General features: G+C 35.3%; 4 protein-coding genes across 4 annotated transcripts; 2 read left to right on the top strand and 2 right to left on the bottom strand.

Moving 5' to 3' along the window:
- Positions 1-160: 160 nt before the first annotated feature.
- Positions 161-1,623, bottom strand: EV154DRAFT_546180 (RNA polymerase I associated factor, A49-like protein). Its single transcript, XM_051604688.1, has 4 exons — positions 1,514-1,623; positions 1,283-1,457; positions 528-1,229; positions 161-475 (listed from the first exon to the last, which is right to left on the bottom strand). The coding sequence occupies exons 1-4, from the start codon at positions 1,608-1,610 to the stop codon at positions 205-207; spliced, it is 1,245 nt and encodes a 414-aa protein (XP_051451385.1). The 5' UTR covers positions 1,611-1,623; the 3' UTR covers positions 161-204.
- Positions 1,624-4,458: 2,835 nt separating this feature from the next.
- Positions 4,459-6,034, top strand: EV154DRAFT_431305 (6-phosphofructo-2-kinase-domain-containing protein; the record flags this gene model as incomplete). Its single annotated transcript, XM_051596600.1, has 4 exons — positions 4,459-4,504; positions 4,559-5,400; positions 5,462-5,530; positions 5,585-6,034. 4 exons carry the CDS (start codon positions 4,459-4,461, stop codon positions 6,032-6,034), a joined length of 1,407 nt encoding a protein of 468 aa, XP_051451384.1.
- Positions 6,035-6,722: 688 nt separating this feature from the next.
- EV154DRAFT_452830 (E2F/DP family winged-helix DNA-binding domain-containing protein) lies at positions 6,723-9,248 on the top strand. Its single transcript, XM_051597275.1, has 7 exons — positions 6,723-7,111; positions 7,172-8,055; positions 8,143-8,190; positions 8,247-8,465; positions 8,525-8,593; positions 8,655-8,779; positions 8,846-9,248. The coding sequence occupies exons 2-7, from the start codon at positions 7,183-7,185 to the stop codon at positions 8,964-8,966; spliced, it is 1,455 nt and encodes a 484-aa protein (XP_051451383.1). The 5' UTR covers positions 6,723-7,111; positions 7,172-7,182; the 3' UTR covers positions 8,967-9,248.
- Positions 9,249-12,313: 3,065 nt separating this feature from the next.
- Positions 12,314-15,045, bottom strand: EV154DRAFT_104506 (uncharacterized protein). Its single transcript, XM_051593873.1, has one exon. It carries the CDS (start codon positions 14,994-14,996, stop codon positions 12,465-12,467), a length of 2,532 nt encoding a protein of 843 aa, XP_051451382.1. The 5' UTR covers positions 14,997-15,045; the 3' UTR covers positions 12,314-12,464.

The raw sequence follows: 15,045 nt of genomic DNA, 5'->3' as shown, positions 1-15,045 counted from the left end.
ATTTCATCCAAAAAAGGTAAAGATTACAAACACTACTGTCTGCATTCAAGTGTCAAAACAGAACACTGGCGGATAAAGTCAGAAATAAAAGAATGAAAATGACAAGTATTAAATCAAGTATCCATCCTGCAAAAGTCCTATCGTACGACCATACACAATTATGCAATAATATTCATGATTTTTTTAATGATTTTTTAAATTTGTCTAACGACGACTAATACCAGTTCTGACTTCAGGGAACTTTAAGGGAATCACCAAAGTAGCCTTCTTTGCCTGTTTATTACCAACTTCGCGACATTCTTCTGCACTTGCCTTATCAACCTTACAACCTAAGCTTTTAAATAATGCTGCAAGCTTTACAGGTTTAATTAAAAGATCCTTGCCGAGATCATCAATGAGTACACTATAACCTGAAATTGAGAGAATAAGAGTGAACATGTACAAAAGAATCTTATCAGCCATAATAGGTGTACGACTATTGGATAGTTAGTAACATGTATACCTGGAGTATCAGTATAATTACTTACTGGTCAGATTCTGTATATCTTTCTGAAAGTCCGTCGAGGATCAAACTTGAAGGTGTCTTTAATGCTGCTTCAACCTTTCTACGGTTTCTTAAATCTCCGGGACGTACACGAAGATAATATCCCATTAGTAAGTTGATATACATAAGTTTACGAACTCTGTTACGGTCTTTCTTTCCGGATGAACCAATGATAGCCATGAGTCGATCATTAACAAATTTGGAGTCATGATAAGCCAAGTGACTCTTGACACCTTCCAAAGAGGTCTCCTTCAAAAGCTCCTTGCATGGCAAGGAATTGAGCTCGTCATCTGTAACAATAGATGCAATATCATAAACATCATCAGGGGATTCAGCTTCAATGTTGTGTTTAGGAACAGGTAAATCTGATTCCATCGATTCCTTCATTTCTTCCTTCTTTGGTATGTTGACTGTTGCCCTACTGATTTCGCTATGTAAAGTGTCCATTTCTTCCATTAAATCGGAACCTTGAACCAAATTACGTTCGTCACTCTTTAATTGTTGTTTGGCCTTAGCTGTACCGAAAGCTAAACCAAGTGCAGTACGAGCGATATTGCCTCGGGCGGCTGTACTGCTACCAACGTAGTCTGCGTCCAAAGCCTTTACTGAACGTGCCATTTTCATAATGGGTGCATTGGTAATGTCCAAAGTATTGTTCTTCTTGGAATAAACACCGACAATATATCTGTTGCCCGGTTACTATTTCGTTGGCATAAAGGGTTCATTGTTTTAACTTACTTGCACTGGTTGTTACGAACAGCATTAGGACCAAAGTTGGAAGCGTTGAAAATAACTTTGTCAGTTTCGCCCGAGATAGTACGTTGTTCTGCCTTTCTAGCTGAAGGGTTGGCTTCACCACTTTTGTATGCTGTAAAAATCATTTCTGAAGTGGGTTTGGTACCAGGGAAAGTAGCTAACAAGGTTTGTGTTGGATTAAAGAAATAATAATGGAGTGAAAAAAAGTCTTACCTAAATAAGGTGTTTCGACATCAGACTCCTTCTCAACTGTATTGACTTTAACATGGCGGGGAGTGCTATGTTCCTCGGTGCTCTTTCTCTTTCCCATTGTTGTATTAAGTGTAAAAATGAAAAAATTAGGTATTTTTTTTTAAAGAAATGAAAATTACAAAAGGTGGCTTACCTCGCAAAAATAATAGTCACGAAAGTGTCAACTTGTCAAACTTTCTTTACAAGCTCCGTGTAATCCATACAAAAAAGCTACTCATGACTCTAACCCGTTTACAATACCGACTGATGCGAAGACAATAAACTACAGACTTTGTGTGGAGGGAAATAAAAGATGTTTATTTGATATTAGTTTTTAATCCAAACAAATTTGTTTTTTCCCTTCGATCAATTATTCAAATAGGCATATCATTATTTTTTAAAGCCTTTCTTTCACCACTAAAAGTTTCATGCGAACGATGGAAGACAAAAAAACCCAAACAGAAGAATATTACATCAATTCATTGCCACCCAATTATGACTGTATTATACAGACTCTACCTCCACCAACTTACTTACAGTCTGCAAGGCTTCATTACAAAAACCAACCATATATATCTGAGCACGATGAACTGATATACCGCCAGCAACAAGAACGTCAATATGTTGACGACCAAAGTGATACATGGTCTGACATTTCCAAATTACCACTACGTAAACGCTTTAAATATTACGTACGATCGTGGGGTAACACTATCTACGATGGAAGATTGATATTTTTCGCCTTTTTTGTATTCACTTCACTAGGTATATTTGCCGTTGTTTTATCTGTGATTGCTATTCCAAGCTTGCTAAACCGTTAATATATTTTGTAAATAAAGCAAATCATTCGTTTATATATTCATTGAACTGTCCCGTAACTAAGTATATAGCCCTTATTGGTTTTTAGCAGCTAATCCATATTTATCATTTATATGGCCTTTTTTTGCTATAGTATATGTTGTGGACTTATACGGGATTAAAAACTTTCATGTTATCGTTTAAATTTAAGTATTGGCCAATACCAGCATTGATCTAACGCTGCCGATATTGGGAACATATAGTTTTTTTTTTGTCTACTCCAATCATACGCAAAGTACGAAGTTGAAATGATAACTTTTCAGATCTTAAACGTTGAATACTTCACTAACATGTAAGCGATAATTTAGAAGCTTTCTGCACCAAAGCACTAATTTTTTTTTTGTTGAATGGCAGCGCGATAATATGATCCCAAAAACCATCGGTTTTGAAAGCGAGTTTCGTCATTCGTTCATATTCCGACCTGTGTTCTGCGTCATCCCGATAGGTTTTTCCCGTTTATAAATGTCAGGGTTCATAAATCTATATTACACATCAGGAAATGCGCCTCCTTACACAAGTTTCGATCCCTTTTTTTACACGGTTAATGGTTATATCGATCCAGCCTAATATTTGATGATTGTTGAAATATTTGAAACCAATTTCAGCCAAGACAGGACAGTATTGTTCTAAGATTAAAACCACCGACCAAGAAATAATGTAACTTGCAGACAGTCTATTTTGAATAGTTTGTATGCTTGTTCCCTAAGCAATTATATGGAATACACCGATAATTATCACTGATAGCGTATTCAACTGATTTTGAATTCAGGTAATTCAGTTTCATTATAGCATGTATTTTAAACTCACAGTTCAACCTTGCAAAGTTTACCCCTAATTGTTAATCAGGGAGAGTATTTAATAAGGACCTAGCAGTAAAGTTTATAATATCAGTAGGAAAAAGAAACGATAAAATAGAAAGTTGCTTACCTCGGTAAGAATAAACAAGGTTAACGAATCTCCCCGTGTGAAGTAGTATTCTGTATACGTTATACCAGAAGAATTCAAGTTCTGCTTGATTTACGGTTTAAATTAGTCATCACTTGATATTTTTTTATAGTGGACCAACATAAATACTCAATTGGATTTATGCTGTTTCATTAAATGTCCAGAGCTACTGGGAACTCTAATCGGGTATTCTTGTACGACAATCTTAAATCAGCACATTGCGATATCCGGCAAATGTTTGCACCTGGTGACAAAGGAAGAAAGAGTATATTCATCCTTTCAGAATCCACACACATTAAATCTGGCTGTCTGCACTGTAAATGACTGCGTAAGTGTAAATGCCTATTACAAATGTCAAACCGGCCCGGAGAACGAATTGGTAAAAAAAAAGGAATTACTGGGAGGTAGGGTAGGAGAGCCTAGGCTGGTAATTTCCCACGACATACATATATAAAAGATAGGCCTGGACACAACTTTTTTTCAGCCTCTCCGTATATCACATGTACACTTCTTATGTGGTATGATGAATTTATATTACTTTCACGAGTATTTCCGAAAAATCAAAGTCAAGACAAACTTCTGTGTAACATTACCCCGCACCATCGTGGCTATAGGGATTCATGAAATTATATCTGTTTGATACGAACAAAATACATAATGTGAGCTGTTATATATTAATTAAACATGGGTCAATGCAATGGAACTAAAGGGATTTTTTTAAAAAACAGTCTAGTCTTTTTAACTGGTCATAATTTATGCTTGGATATGCCACTACTAAATCGACGTGTAACACTCTTTTTCTCAATAGTCACTTTGATTGGGTGATGAATGACTGTCGAAGCGAGTATTTATTTACGTTTTATTAATAGTCAGCTCATAAGCTTCTATCTTTCTTCTGCTTCTAAATACTGTTTCTCTTTTTCACCTAATTTTAAATATCACAAACATTTTAAATAATAATGACTACTGCCAGTAAGAGAGAAAAAAGAAAAAGAAAAAGCAGTTAACTTGTTGAGTTGGTCATTCTAATGTATTTTTATTTTACTTGTTAGATCTCCGTATAGCCTGTGTTGTAAGTATAAATGTCTAGCCCTCACGCTTATATTTAAATTAATTATAAATAGATGGTTGGATTGCCTGCAAGAGGAAAAACTTATATATCACAAAAAGGTATAATCAAAACAGAAAAATTTCAGTAATATATTAAAAATGTCGTGCATTTAGTATGTAGATATCTTACATGGTTAGGCATAAATACCAAGGTATTCAATGTTGGTAATTACCGCCGTAAACTATATGGCGCAAAGCAAGAACATACATTTTTTGATCCAAGTAACCCTGTTGGTATTCAACAAAGAAAGGAGGCGGCGAGTGCAGCTCTAGAAGATATGATTCGTTGGTTCAATGAAGATCAAGGCATTGTTGCTCTATATGATGCAACAAACAGCACAAAACAAAGAAGACAATGGTTACACGAAAAGTTAACGAAAGAGAATATCCAGGTGTTTTTTATCGAATCCATTTGTCAAGACGAATCTATTATTTTGGATAACATCAAGGAAGTTAAATTAACTTCACCTGATTATGCAAACATTGATCCAGAGGAAGCTGTAAATGATTTCAAGGCAAGAATCAATCATTACAAAGACCAATATGAAACTGTAACAGAACAGGACTACACCTACATCAAGCTGATCAATGTCGGAAGTCAAGTCATTATTAATATGATCCGTGGTTATCTGGAGTCTCGTATTGTGTATTATCTGATGAATTTACATATTGCACCCAGAAAAATATATATGAGTAGACATGGTGAATCAATGTTTAATGTCCAGGGTAAAATTGGCGGTGATTCTGCTTTATCGCCAAGGGGTTTACTCTATGCCAATAAATTACCTGATTTAATCAAGCAAAATTTGGGTGACAAGGAATTATTTGTTTGGACTTCAACTATGAAAAGAACTATACAGACAAGTGGCCTGTTAAACTATCCAAAAATGAACAGAAAGGCTTTGGATGAATTGGACGCTGGTATGTGTGATGGTATGACATATGAAGAAATCGAGGTATAAAAAAATAAAAAAAAAAAAAAAAAAGGGCTCATCATACTGATATGTTTGTAAACAGGAAAAATACCCTGAAGATTATGCTAACCGTGACGAGGACAAATTTAACTATCGTTATAGAGGTGGTGAGGTAAGATAAAAAAAAATGTAGCTTTTGTAAATGGAAATTAATTTCATTGGGTAGTCCTATAGAGATGTAGTTCTTAGACTTGAACCGGTAATCATGGATCTTGAGCGTCAGGGAAATATTCTTATCATCGGTCATCAAGCCATTTTAAGATGTATTTATGCTTACTTTATGAACTACAATCAAGAAGATTTACCCTATATCAAGATTCCTTTACATACTGTGATTGAGTTGACACCAAAAGCATATGGATGTGATGAAAAGAGATTTAAAGTTGATATTGAAGCTGTCGATACCCATCGCCCAAAGCCACTTAAAAAGAAGGTATCAAAGCATGATTTAAGTAACGGAAACGGTGCATTATTAGGAGCAAGCGGTGAAATTGTAAACGAAATGCGTAGCCCTATCTTACCAATCAATCCTCAACTTTGGCCTTCAAATGATGATCAACATAAAAAAGTTTCGTCGCAATTACAACAGGAAATCCCTACTTTATCTTTAAAATAATCACACCTCTCGTCATGTATGCATTTTTGTTTCTCCCTCCCTCCCTCCCTCTTTTTCTCTCTCTCTTTTTCGTATTATTTATAAATAAAACTACAATATATATATCATTTAAATATATATACATGATGTCAAAAAAAGGGGGTAACATAGTGTTATCATGAGCTTTATAAATTAAAAAAAGGTCTGTGTACATGTCTATCACGCCTCGGCTTTTTTTATGTTACATGGGATTACTTCTAAAGCTTCTTTTCGACCGCCGGCTAAAGTACGAAGTATCAAACAACTGCATGCAGCTTGTGATTAAAAAAATAGAGTGCACTGACTTAACTCCGACAAATTTCATATCACTCACTGAAAAAAAAAAGTCATGTACATGCTATCATAAGCTACCGTTATGTATTATATTGTACTAACATACATGTGTGTTTTAATAACCAATAAGGGCATTTAAAACTATATTGTTAAGACCCCGTGTTAGATTGTTTGTATTTTGTTTATCCCTTTTTTTTTTTCTTACTTTCGGAAGTTATAGGACACTTCTTTTTTATCTCTCAAAGGTAAACATAGAGGGCCTTTGCGTGAAATAAATGATCCAGCTAGTAACAGACGTACAACACCAATCGGGTTAATATCCACTATAAATGCTCAAAAACGGATGTCAGAAAACATTTGCCCCTTTTTTAATTTGAGGGCGCGAAAAAAAAAAAAGTTTGTCAATAAGCTTTTATTTCACTTTTTTGTTTATGAATCTATCCTTGTTTCCAAATAAAATAAAATCGCTAGACGACAGAAGGGAAACACTTCTATTTTAGAAAGAAAGGGGACCGTCTTTACTTATAACAAGTCTCTTATTTATTGTTTATTATTTATTGATTGCATACAACCTTAATATTTTATATATATTTCCTGTTTTTTTTTCTTTCACCATTTTCTTTTTTATACTTAACTCTTTTTTCCTCTTCATTTTTTTTTTGTCTACAACCAGTTTCCATTAACCTTTTTTCCGCTCTTTAACGAGTCCCTTACCTTCCTTTTAAACTATCCTTTTTTTAACCACGATCCTTTTAACAAACCAGTGTAAGTTAAAGATACTGATTTATATAAAAAACAGCTGATTCACCTTTTTATTTTTTTCAGTCCTATAAAATATGACTTCATCATTATCAGCATTTAGTTCAGTCAGTACAAACAATGGTCATACAACATCATCGCTACCATCACCACCTATATCCCATCACTATCATAGCAATGATAAAAAGATGCCAACTTGTACCGTGGACCGAGCCCTTCCGCCATACATAACTTGTATTGGTAGTAGTGGTGACCGCAACGGTTTGCTTTCCGACACGCGTTACACGAGTAATATTAATCGACGTCGTGATGTTGCAGAGTTGAGACCATTCTTGTTTAATCCTGTCGCCGATAATAACAACAACAGCAAATATCAATTGCCACCCATTCAGAACTTTATCATGACCACACCAACAGCCAGTCCTTCTCCGCCATTTGACAGTTACTACTGTAATTCTTCTGCTTCTCCTATCTCCTCTATCGCTTCTTCTCCAAATCCTGTTGATGAAGATGATATTGAAGATGATTTAGTTCAACAGCAGAAAATGTTAAATGTTCGTAGAAAAGGGTCTATCGCATCTTTGCTTAATTCAGATCCTGAATTAAGACAGTTGGATGAAGAGGAGAGTAGATGCAACTATCAATCTCATTTTATTGATAGTTACCATCCAACTATTCAACTTCAACAATCTTTAAAAAGAGGAAGACCTAGGCAAGATCACATTGACATTATATATAATCAGCAACATCCCGTCATTAAAAAGCAACGTCAGAGTTTTGAAACTATAAGTAATAACGTAGATTGTGTACAACAACAGGCCTGTCAATCATCTTCTTCCGTTGTTACTTCTATTACTATTGATTCTCCACGTGCAACAAAAGGCTTGCGGCATTTTAGTAAACAAGTCTGTGATAAGGTTGCTGAGAAAGGTATTACAACATACAATGAGGTAAGTACAGTTAGAACCAGATAATTGTAAAAAAAAAAAAAAAAAAAAAAAAAAAAATACAATGACTCACTCATATTTTTTTTGTAGGTGGCTGATGAATTAGCTTTTGATATACAAAATACAGTTAAAAATGAGGTAAGAAACATAATACACATGTGAAAAAAATAACAAATACTAATTATATAATACAGAAACATACTTATGATCAGAAAAATATCCGAAGACGTGTGTATGATGCCCTCAATGTATTGATGGCGATGAACATTATTGCAAAAGACAAAAAGGTCATAAAATGGCTTGGAATACCTGAATGTTATAAACAAAGTAATAGCGACGAGAACGTAATGGCAACTGAACAAGAAAATCAAACGTCCAGACAGTTATTGTTGAAGCAAATTGAAGAAGAAGAAGTAATTTTAAAAATGTATTTATAAATATGGATATACTTTACTAACATTGTTTTAATTAGTTACGTCAAAGGGAGCTGACAGGCTCTCTAGTCTCATTACGAGAAGGTGTAAATAGTAAACTTTCAAAAGTAAGTAAGTAAAAGCATACTGCGAAGAGTGTTTGCATCATACTTAAAAGAGATAATCTAGCATCTACAAATCCGTAATCTTGTTTGGAGAAATCAACAAAAAGAAGAGAATGATAGTAGCAGTAGAATTTCACTTCCATTTTTTATTATAGCGTGTCCATCAACGAAAGAAATTGTCAATGACAGGTAAGCTTATATTCATTGATGTTGAGCTAATTATATCATCTGACCCTGCGCTTCAATTTTTAACAGTCAATCTGCAGTGATAACATTCTATCAAGACAACTTTCACGACCACAAAGTTGTTTATGAGGATAGTGAAGTCTTACAACATTTACATTTAAACAGTGATCCGTCCGCTACCCGATCCTGAAATCTTCTTTTAGTAGTTCCGAGCATCAACAAATATAACCAGCCTTCAAATACCATTACTACATACATATCACTATTACTATTTTACTTATATACAACTCAAATGCATGCAAAATTTTCTTTCGTTCTTTCGCTCTTTTATTATACATACACGCACACACTTCTTTTTAAATCACATTTTTCTCTCTTTTAACAAATTATGTATGAAAAAAACATTTTATTTATTTTTTATTAAAATCACTATCAATCTCTAGATTGATTCTACAGTTCCCTGAAACCAAAAGATATTATTTTGGCTACCATTTAAAAAGTGCTCCTCGGTTATTAACCTCAGGAGATTATTACTTAAAAAAAAAATCTCCAATTTTCATAAACCTTATTAGGAAAACTAGCCATTTATAGAGAATGGGCTTCTTTATAAACAACTATGGTTTCGATTGAAAGATAGTAACATGTGGAAAGTAGATATGATTTAAAACCATCGTAAAAAAACATATGCTTTTTTAAGCTTGTACCACAAATGCCGGTGCATGCCCGTGGAAACATTTAATAGCACAATTTATACTTATAGAGATTATGTTTTGTGATTAGAGCTTTCCTTTTTTTCGTCAGATGGCTAAAATTTATCATCTCAGGCCAAATATTGACAAGCTAAACACGCTTTGTTTCCGGCTTGCTTTTTGCTGTCCTCCGCTTCGGACTTTTTACTACACACCTGCTGTGGAGTATTTCGGGAGAGATAATTTTTTTATATTGGGTGGAAACGTTTTCGCCAAAATAAAAATGGCTTAAATCGTGTCACAATTCAGTTTTGTCTTTTATTTGAGACAAAGAAAGTATAATGAAAATTATGATAAATTGTTTTGTACAAAAATAAAAAAAAAAACAGGAGGGATCTGCCTAATTGATTAATCAATGAAAACAAAACTATATAAAAGAGAGTCCATCAAATTAATTCCAATTCCTTTTTTATTTCTTATTTATCTTTTTGTTGAACACCTCCACCCTATTTTCTCTTTTCTTTCCCTCCATGCTTTTTACCTAAGATGCCTTCACACAGACAAAGACTCGTTAAATTGAATATTATTGAAACAAAGAAAAGGGAAAAACGGAAACGTCTGGAAGGGGGAGTGACAGCAACGGAAATAGCAATAGTCGCTGCAGTACTGGAAGCAGAAGGTATATTGTGAAGTTCATTGTCTATTCCAATTTTTTTTTTCTTATAATTTTATATTATAAAGAATCGTTGCAAACGTTGTGGATAGCCAGGTCATAAAGATGCCAGGAGTCGTTTGTGTCCTAAGAATAAGAATTACGATCCTATTGTAGCAGGCACATGAATAACCAATATTAGAGTTGAATTTTGTTTTTTTAACATGGTTATTTTTTAAATGGAAAAGAGAAAACGGGATGATGCCACAAGTGAAGAAGAATCCCTTACCATAAAAAATTAATATTTCTACAAAAGTATACCATCCTACGTTACTTATAAAATTACGGCAATAATCAAGAAGCTGCTTTTAATGAGATGCAGACCGAGTCTACGTCAAAATAGACACAGCACATCTGAAAATGCTGTTACTCAAGGTCCAGAGGGAAACTGGAAGTGCGACAGGACTATTTGATGAAGGCGATTCACCCGACAGAAACGAAAGTGTGATATCCGATGTCTAAGAGACAATAATTTCAATCAAATATAAGATAATCTTTTAATTTGCTCTTGTATATATATTATCTGTTCATGTTTGTTAAGTCGGTGATTCTTATATGTTCCTTATGTACATTAGAGTAGTTGTTACTATGGCGAGACAGTCTTGTGATACACCAGAAAGAACGACTCATGCTTTTAGTCAAATATTTGATTTCGATTCTATTAGGGTTGATTTTAATTAGTAAGTGAATACATGGCATTGTCTTGTTATAAGTTGTACTAACTTCTCTTTTTAGTCATGAAAGACCTATGTTCATGAACATGGTCCGCATAGACGGTTACAGAATCGACTTCGTCATAACTCGATCAATTCCTCCAACGGCTGGTCTTCCAGATCTTGAGCTATCGGATTTCACCCCTGAAGAACTCGAGAATAACTTCCATCTATGAGGTGTTGATTCTGGGATGACAAATATCTTTACTTCTTCTGATGGTCATGGTAATATTCCACATCAAATAAGAAAGTATTCAACGGCTGGATATTATGCTCGCGCAGGGTTTTAAAATTGAATAATCAGATATTGGAGTTGAAAAAACAATGATGCCCGCTTTCTTGAAGCAGAACAAAGTATGACCAGTTCCAAGACAGCAAATCCAGTGACATATAGTCTTTATGTTCGCTCAGTTCTTGATACTCTTTCCATTAAATTCTTGCTTTTTATGACGATCGGCTCACCGCTTTCCGGCACTTGAGCTATATTGGAAGACAAAGAGCTGGTGCGGAAATGGCTAACATCTTTATTACTGGTAAAAAGAAGTATTTAAAGCGTGAGGTCAAGCAAAAAGGGAGAGACCCGAAGAGAAAACCACCCGTAGCAACAGAAAGACGGCAGGTGAATGAGGAGCAGGGAAGGAACAAAGGAAAGAAAACTTCCATTAAAAGAAGACCGCTTCCTTTTGAGAATGTCGTATTTGGGTACGATTCACTTGAGAATAATTAAGCAAATCGTTTAAATAAATAAACTATGAAATTAAAACAACCTTTGATGTTGCCTATCAGCATACGCTTGTATACTGCTATATAACTTCTCCTACTATGATCACATACTTCTATATTAAAGATTGCATGATTGGCCTAAATATGATATACGGGTTACAGTTGGATACATAATGCTATACCACTGAGTTACGATGTCACCGATCGAGAAGAGAATCTTCTCAGATCAAATAAAGAATTATAAGTAAGAGAAACTTAATATTTATAGTTCTCTCAATGGACTAGCTACCCAGAGAGAGAATAGAACAGCTATTGATATAGATGGTTCATTTACTTATATTGATATAAATTATACAGCTGATAAAGTATATTACAAGACCCAAATTATAATCCAAATATTAGAGATTCGTTGACGTTTATATTGTAAGTTAGCTCCGTAAAAATGACAATTATAGTGACACATTCAGGTTGAAAGTAAAAAAAAAAAAAAAAAAAAAATCCCATGTCAAAATGATTTACTTCGTAAATTAAGTTGAAGAAAATCGTTGAAAAAAAAGATTTGAATATTGACAATTTGACCAAATTTGGATATTAAAACCTTGATCGATCTGTTTCATACACACAGCACCGATGATGTTAGTGCATCCGCGATAGTATGATTGATGTTTAAGATTGGATGCTTATTTATTTAAAAGTACCTCAAAAAAAAAACAAATAAAAAACAAAAGAGCAAAATAAATGATAAAAGAGTTTAATAATTTTACAACAGGAATGTACAAATAATAATAGTAATTAATAAGAATGAGGAAGGGAGGATGGGGTTATATGACAAGAGAAGTATAGAATAAAATCTAATTTGTAGAGTTAATCATATGAACGACACCATCGACGACCTTTGGTGGGAAGTCACGGGCACGCATTTGTTCTACAATTTTTCCGGCGTTTTCCTTTTGATCATTCTCGATATAAGCTTTAGCCATTGCTTCATAAGTGCTTGGTTCTCTGACTAAATTATCGTCGCTCATCTTTTTGAATACACTTTCGGCTTTATCCAATTGTCCTTGATTACCATAACCAGCAATAAACAAATTTTCGATGTAAGGAGAAGATTTAACTCCTTCCTTAATCATATCTTGATAGAGCTCTTCAGCATTTTTAATATCATTGTTATCAATATAGGTATTCAACATGGCTTGATAAACAGTTTCATCGGCCTTGATTCCAGACTTCTTCATTTCCTTGTAAACAGCTAATGCAGATTGTACATCGCGGTGAAGACAACCATAAGAGCGAATTAAAGTAGCATAATGACTAGCAGTAGGGCGAAGACCATGACGCTTGCTCATTTCGGTTAATAACTTATGGGCAGTCAACATGTCATAGGCAGGAATATTAGCATATGCTTCCATAAGTAACTTGTATGTATGCTGAGATGGCTTCAAGTTATATTTCTTGGAAAGATTGTAATACTCGATTGCCTTCTCACGATTAGGTCTTTCTTGAACATAGAATTGAATCATACTGTTGTAAGCACCAATTCGAGGCTGATATCTGGGTGCTGAAATCATTTCTTGGAAATAACGAGCGGCGCGACTCTCGGAACTACAGCGGATACAGGCAGAAATAACAGAAGCATAGGTAATGGAGTTGGGGGTAATACCGACTTGTTTCATTTCATCAAAAAGATGTAAAACAGGTTCGATCTTACGGCATTTGGCCAATTTAGAAATGATGACATTGTAAAGATAAACAGTAGGACGAACATTGTGTTTCTTAACTTCTTCATAAATAGCAAGGGCATCAGTAGATTCATCAGTGGTAGAGTTGGAGTTACAAGCCAAGAGGGAACCATAAGCATCACCATCGGGATATAAATTGCGTTCACGAAGTTTGTCATAAAATACCTTCGCAGACTCAAGATCACCGTTACGAGCATGGGCAACTAACATGGCGTTATAAACAACTGAGTAACCGCGGTGCTTACGGCTTCCTTCTAAGACACTGAAAGAGTCAATAACAGTCTTGTAGATGTCTTGAGCCATATCCAAGCGAGAGATCTTGGTAGAGTGTTGGATCATATCACGAACAGCTTCAGGAGTGGGGACCTTGCCTTGCTTGATAATCTTATTTGTAAGAACTTCGAGAGCTTCATCAAATTTACCATCTACACAAAGCTCTACAGCGGTACCAGAGAGCAGATCGGACTCTGTGGTAATATTGGCAGGAGCGGGACGAGAAGCAACTGTTTCGCCATCCTTAATAGCTTCAGTAGCAACCTTTTCGGCTTTCATCTCGGCTTTGTTGTCGGCCTTGATTTGATCTTGGATAGCATTCATGTATGGAGCTAATGCTTCTTTCCAACGAGTTTCATAATCAGTATTCTTACATCTCTTCATACGAGTTAACACACGGACATAGAGACTAGCAGAGGGAGATATATTCATACTGCGCATATCATTGAGAAGCTCAAAAGCGAGCTTGCAAAATTGTTCAGGATCACTATCTTTGCGGAAAGCAGCATCATACAAGGTAAAGAAGGTACGATCGTTGATTTCACTTGACACCTTTTTCCATTGATCGGTGTTAGACTTGGCCTCTTCGTACATGTTCAGTAAAGCATCGGATACAAGAGGTGTAGGGTGAATGGAATAATTGTTCATCAAACGAAGAATTGATAACGCTGAACTGAGATTCTTACATTTAAGAATCACATCAAATGCTAAATCAGCCACAGGTGATTTTGCATCCAAAAAGTTGTTTTTGGAATGAAGTTCAACAACGGATTGAAGGGCGGAGACGGCATCATCCATTCTACCATTATCCATGTACGACGTCACAATCTTTTGGGCCAAGTTGGCATCCAATTCTAATCCACGAGCTGTCATATCCTTGGCTACTTTGAATGCTTGATCAGGCATATTGTTTCCAGTACATGCGTAGGCATAATCGGCTAAATGTCCATATTGCTTAGAAAAATCGTGGTTCAATAAATTTTGATAAACCTTGTTAGCCTTGTCAAGGTCTTGGGCACGACAATGAGCCGACAACATTACACCATAAGTGTTCGCATCAGGATTGGGTAAAGAGACATCGGATTCGAGCTTAGATAGGATCGATTCGGCGGTCTCCATATTTCCGTCGATACAAACTCTACGCACAATTTTGTTGTAAGGCAAGATAGAAATATCAACCTTATCCTTTACCATCACATTCTCGATCACATCTAACGCACCCTTAATGTCGCCAGCATCCACATGAGCGTATACGAATGCATTGTATACAAAGGCGGGATCATGGTGAGGAAGGAAGTTTTTGATTGACTTATATTCCTTAAAGCATTCACGCACAGCCCTGAGATCACCAGCCGTACCAAAAAGAGACATGAGAGTTGCAAATGTAATTCCATTAGGCTTAGCGTTACGGGCACCTTCG

The sequence above is a fragment of the Mucor mucedo genome (genome assembly GCF_025094135.1).
Source record: "Mucor mucedo strain NRRL 3635 chromosome Unknown EV154scaffold_188, whole genome shotgun sequence".
Lineage (NCBI taxonomy): Eukaryota > Fungi > Mucoromycota > Mucoromycetes > Mucorales > Mucoraceae > Mucor > Mucor mucedo.
Note: the sequence above shows the minus strand (reverse complement) of the source record. Positions and strands in the feature narration are given on the sequence as shown.